The following is a 5,288-nucleotide window of genomic DNA, read 5'->3' as shown; positions in this document are numbered from 1 at the left end:
ACAGAGGTGTTTCAGCTGATCCTCCAGATGAGAAAGAGGAGGTGGTGGCCTCTGAGAGAAGGAGCAGTGGGTTTGCCTCTCCTGCAAGCCAGGTTGCTCTGCCCACCTGAGACTAGACATGGTTTTGAAGGAGCCTCGGCTCCTTTTCCCCATATCCCCCCAAAGAGAAGCTCTTTCCAGAAATGGAAGAACCCTCCTGGGAAAACCCAGCACCACCCCAAAGTCCTTTTCTTTGGGGACGTTACCACCTCCTGGGCAAATTCATGCAGCCCAGGACTGCCCGACCCACGCAGAAGCCCAGAGGTTCTCAGCCTCTCCATCCTGCAGAAGCGCCATTCCCGTGCTGTGCTCCCCCACGGGACCGGGTTTCCCCCACCCAGGGGAACCGTGCCCAGCTGGGGCTCCACTGGGAAGGGCTGGCCTGGGATTGCAGAACTGGACTGTGGTGCTACTGTTCCTCCCGTTCCAGCCCCGAGGCTGCTCCCACGGACACTGTGTCCAGCACAAAGTTCCCCGAGAAGTCTGCAGCAAAGACACCGTGCTTTGGGTGGAAGCATAGCAGAGACCAGGCAGACCTGGGCACGCTCAGCAGCCAGGGAGGACAGCAGGGCTTTGGGCTGGTTACATACCCCCTGGGACCTTCCTTCTGCTCAGAGCAGCCGAAGGCAAGGCAGGCAGACTGCTATAATGCCAGGTTATTTTTCGCAGGGGCCAGCTCCAGGCCAGGGCAGAGACAGTCTCGGTGGGGGCACTGCAGCTGGGAGAAGGCACAGGTACTAACTGACTTTATTTGTTAGCAATATGAAGGCAGGGATCACAGGCTGCCCTGCACGCCCCGTGGTGGAGTCCCAAGTAGGTCCCTTGCAGACCACAGAGGGTTGAGCATCCTGGTGCTCCAGGGCACCCAGCGAGTCCCCTGGCACTGCGGGGTCCCTCGCAGGGACAGAGAGTGGTCACCAAGGAATAGCTTTACCTTCCCAGTTGAGCAAGGTCCCGCTGTGTTTCTCGGAGAGGATCGGCAGTACAGACAGCAGCCCCCGCACGCTTGTGTCCACCGTCAGGTCAGCCTGCAACAGGCACGAGTGAGGAGCAGGGCTGAGACCCCACCGTCATTCCCGGCCAGCCACCGGCACCTGCTCAGCTCATGCACGTCGGCAGCAAGGCTCCTTCCACCCAGACCGAGAGGAGAGCCGCGGGAGGTGGGATGGGTCCATCACGTGGGAGGATGGTTGGGTATCTGCATGCTTACTGATGGCTTGGATGGAGGTGGCTTGGGCTGGGAAGCCAGCTACAGGCTTAAACCAATAGGACACGTAAAAGATCCCTGCTGCAAGCAGGGTGCTACGTGCTGCCTTCTCAAAACTCCAGGGTTGCAGGAACCACCCCCACCCCAAAACAGGGATCCTGCAGGATGAGTGGAGACCTCAGGGACCGGCAGCTCTTCGAGGAAGGGGGCACAGGATGGGATGGTGCTGCTCCTCTCCTCCCTGCGCTGTTGGATTCAGGTTCTCTGCACATCTCCAGGCTGCCCAAAGCCTTTCCCCCCCTGAACAGGCCTCCTGCTTACCATGGATATGTGCTGATGCTATTTCCCGGGCAGCACCCACGTGTCCTGCAGTGGCCCAGCACAGATGCAGGCAACTTGCAGCCTGAGAGGCAACTCATTCTCACATGGATCCCTCCTCCCGAGAGCCATCCCGGCCACCCGAGGCACCTCCCATGCCACTGCAAGTTTGCCAGGCTTGGGTCTCCACCCATGGGTCCCCCCCCTTGACCTGCTCAGCCGAAACCCACCTCCTGGCTGCCCATGTCGGTTTTCACCCAGCCGGGGTGAAGTGCCACGCAGAGGATCCCGGCTTCCCCGTAGGTCAGAGCCTGGCACTTGGTAAGCATGTTGAGGGCAGCCTGGGGGAGGAAGGAAGCATCAGCCATGGGCAGTAGAAAGCTCCACGCACCAGGCTCCCCTCTCATCACTGCCTCATGGCAAGGGAGAAAAAGCAATGCCAGGTTTTCAAGAGATAGCGCGTGTGTCCCCTAGGTGGGCAGCAGCTGGGCATGGAGGTGCCCAGGGAGCTCAGGCAGCGATCAGCATGGGTAAGTCCCTCCATCTCGCAATCTCAGGTGCTGCCCTGAGATCAGGCCTGGCCAGGGGCAGCTCCAACTCCCACCGAGCGCAGGCAGGTCCCCAGTCTCCATACCTTGCTGCAGCGGTAGGAGATGACAGGCTTGAAGTAGGACTCGGGAGTTTTCTCGATGGACCCCATGATGGTGGAGATGTTGATGATGGCTGCCTTGCTGCAACTCAGTCCCTTTTCTGTGCTCTCCCGGGCAGCCTTCTTCAACAGGGGCAGGAACGCCTGGGGAGAAGCAACCTTGTGGGACGCCTGTGCCTCGAGCCCACCCCATTTATGGCAACTGCAACCCAGCCTGCCTACAGCAGGGAGGATGAGGAGGAACAGCGGGAAGCCAAGAGAGCCCAGGTGTTTTGCTGCAGTGGCCCTGCCTGCTCCCAGTTAGCCCAGCGCAACGCAGGGGGGCTACAGAGGGCTTCGGCTCGGAGCACAGGCTTAGTACTGCCCCCTCCCTCCTGCAGCCCTGGGAAACCTGGCAAAGCACTCCGAGATCTCCATCGTGACCACAGGCAGCCCGGGCTACCCTCAAGCTGGGCTAAATTCCCCCTCCACGGTGAGCTCCATCCCCAGAGCTTCACCCATACCTGGGCCATCAGCATTGGCCCCACCGCATTGGTCTTGTATGTCATTATCATCTCTTCAGCGTCTACCGTCTCCAGCGACGCCGCCGGGGTGTAGATGCCAGCGTTGTTTATCAGCAGGTTCAAGCCCGTGCCGTTCAGCTTCCCCTCCACGATCTTCGCTGCATCAGTAATAGCTGAGGGATTCGCAACATCTGCGGTGGAAGAGAACAGGGTTTGAGAGCCATGGGGTCCAGCCAGGAGGCCTGGGAGAAGAGGGAGGTTAAGATGCTGAGGAACAGCTATGCATCTCGACCTGGGTGGCCTTCCAACTGTGGGCACCAGATGGTGCTGTGCAACCAGCTCAGAGCACCCTGGCACCCACAAGCCCCAACTCATCCCAAAACTGCCTCCTCTGCCATGCGCAGGGTGCCCCACCACCAGCAGCTGAAGGACCCTTGCCCTGGGGCAGCCCACCAGGCAAAGCCATTCCGGGGACAGCCCCGCGGTGGCAAAGCGCTGCTGTGGCTCCCATGCTGTGTCAGGCACCAGCAGCCACAGCCTCCTGTCAGTGGACAAAGGCCATGCCTGAGCAAGCTCTGGAGAACCCAGGGAAGTCTCGGGGGGGACGGTCCCCACGGGGGCTGTGCTGGGACCTGTTGCGGGATGGCTCTGCAAGGTCCTATGGCTCCTGCCCAAGCTCTGGGCCGACTGTACGGCATTTCCACGGGAGCTGCCTTCCTCCCGGAGCCCTCCTGGTCTCGCCTGGGACTTGGGATCAAGGCAGCTCAGCTGCGTGGCAGAGCAAGGAGGCAGCCACTCAGCTGGGGGAGCTGAAGGCCACCCAGGATGGGTCTCAAGAACCTCCTGGTCCTGTGGCCACGGGGCAAGGAGGCTCCAGGGAACGGGGTACTGGGGCTGAGACAGGTCTGGAGAAGCTGGGCTTTTGGCAGCAGGACTTGAAGCAGCTCTGAAGAACTGGATCCCCACGTAGAGCCTGAAGGCAGGGAGGGAGGGAAGGAGAAATGGGGCAAGTGTGGCCGGCAGCCACAAATTTACCAGCTCAGAGGCAGAGCGCACCTACCCAGCTTCACAAGAACCAGGTTTGGGTGTTTGGATGCCAGATCTCTCAGCTCCTACAAAAAGAGACACGGAAACAATCGGCGCGAGGCAGAGGCGATGCCAAGCATCATCCTGGGGCACCAGCGATGGTCCACCCTGAAGGAAACATCTTCTAGATGTTACTCAGCGCTTGTGAATGGCTGGACTGGGGACCTGCCTAGGTTCTCAGGCTTCTTCTAGGCTCCACAAAGCAACGTGCATGTGCTCAGAGCGCGACACAGCCACAGCTGCAAGAGACTATGGCCACTCTCCCAAAGGGTCTACGTGCACAACCCAGCCAGAGCCACAGGAAAGGATGAGAGCAAACTATTAAGGACCAGCTCACCCGGGAAATGATGCAAACTGGCCGGGGATACGGCCCGAAGTGTCTCCCAGAGGCTGCTGGAAGTGAGACGGAGGAGGAATGGCTGTGAGTGCCAACATCAGACTCGACATTTGGGGAAGTCACATGTGGATCCAAATAGCCCAATCCCAGGATCCACTCTGCTCTGGACACTACGTCTCACCCACCCACGTGAAATGAAGCACTTTTGCACATTTTTATAGATTATTTTCACCAAACTCGGAGGATTCAGAAGCCAAAAGGGATAAAAGCTAAAACCTTCAACTTTATGGTTCCTAGCAGCTCTTTGCTCTGAGCTTTCTTCAACTATAGCAGGTTTTAGATGACAGAAACCAAAACACCATATTCAGTGCGTCCAAAACTATTACTTTTAGAGCTAAAAACCTCTTACAAACAAGTCCACAGAGAATGCTGCAGGGGAAATGCAAATTGGTGGCTTCTTGTGAAGGGACACTTCCCCTGGGACTCGTCCTACCAACGGGGAGTGGGAGAGCTGCTGGCGCTGGCTGTGGTCCACCTTCAGTTACCTCTGGGCTTCCCCGCCCGGCCCCATGTTCCCACATTCCCCCTGGGCACAGGAAATGATGGAAAACCCATCTAAATGGTTTGTGGTGGCCAACAGACGTTTCTTCTCCCCCGTTTTGCCCAGCTGCTAGCCTCTACGGCCTCGCACCATCCCAGCCCAAGTCCCGCCTCACCCACCCCAACACCTGATCCAGGCACAAAGGGGCAGGAGGAGCGATGTGGCTCCAGCCTGACAGAAAGTCACTCCGTCCACAGTCTCCTGCGGTCGTGGACTTCAGCAGGATCTATCGGAGAGCAACCGTCTCCCTGCTGGTATTTCAGCGGGTCACAGTAAGCAGAGGAAAACCAAAGCTGGGCCTAAGGAAAGCTGGAAGCACGGTGACGCTTTGCTCCTGTGATTTCCTGCTGAAGCAACACGTGCGAGTCTCTCCCACTTCAGCGAAGTGGGAAGCAGGGGAAGGAGGATCCCACAGCAGCTTTCAGGCTCCACCAGTTAACGACCCCCCCCAGATTTTGCGGAGACCGGTAACGCGTCGCAGAACAGGCCAGAGCAGCGTCACTGCAATTTCACACCAGCTCAGCCCAGCCACCACCACCGCCCTCCCA

General features: G+C 58.9%; 1 protein-coding gene across 1 annotated transcript in view; it reads right to left on the bottom strand.

Annotated features, from left to right (window-relative positions):
- Nucleotides 1-758: 758 nt before the first annotated feature.
- LOC103908447 (C-factor) overlaps nt 759-5,288 on the bottom strand; it is a 12,766-nt gene continuing 8,236 nt past the window's right edge. The window contains exons 2-6 of the mRNA XM_009290831.2: nt 3,777-3,828; nt 2,717-2,907; nt 2,199-2,357; nt 1,795-1,905; nt 759-1,067 (exon numbers count right to left, since the gene is read on the bottom strand). Of these exons, the coding sequence (XP_009289106.1) occupies nt 954-1,067; nt 1,795-1,905; nt 2,199-2,357; nt 2,717-2,907; nt 3,777-3,828 (627 nt within the window). The 3' untranslated portion in view covers nt 759-953. The remainder of the gene's footprint in view (nt 1,068-1,794; nt 1,906-2,198; nt 2,358-2,716; nt 2,908-3,776; nt 3,829-5,288) is intronic.

The sequence above is a fragment of the Aptenodytes forsteri genome, unplaced genomic scaffold (assembly GCF_000699145.1).
Source record: "Aptenodytes forsteri isolate BGI_AS27 unplaced genomic scaffold, ASM69914v1 Scaffold14, whole genome shotgun sequence".
Classification (NCBI taxonomy): Eukaryota; Metazoa; Chordata; class Aves; order Sphenisciformes; family Spheniscidae; genus Aptenodytes; species Aptenodytes forsteri.
The sequence above is the reverse complement of the archived record's forward strand: the minus strand, read 5'-3'. Positions and strand labels throughout refer to the sequence as shown.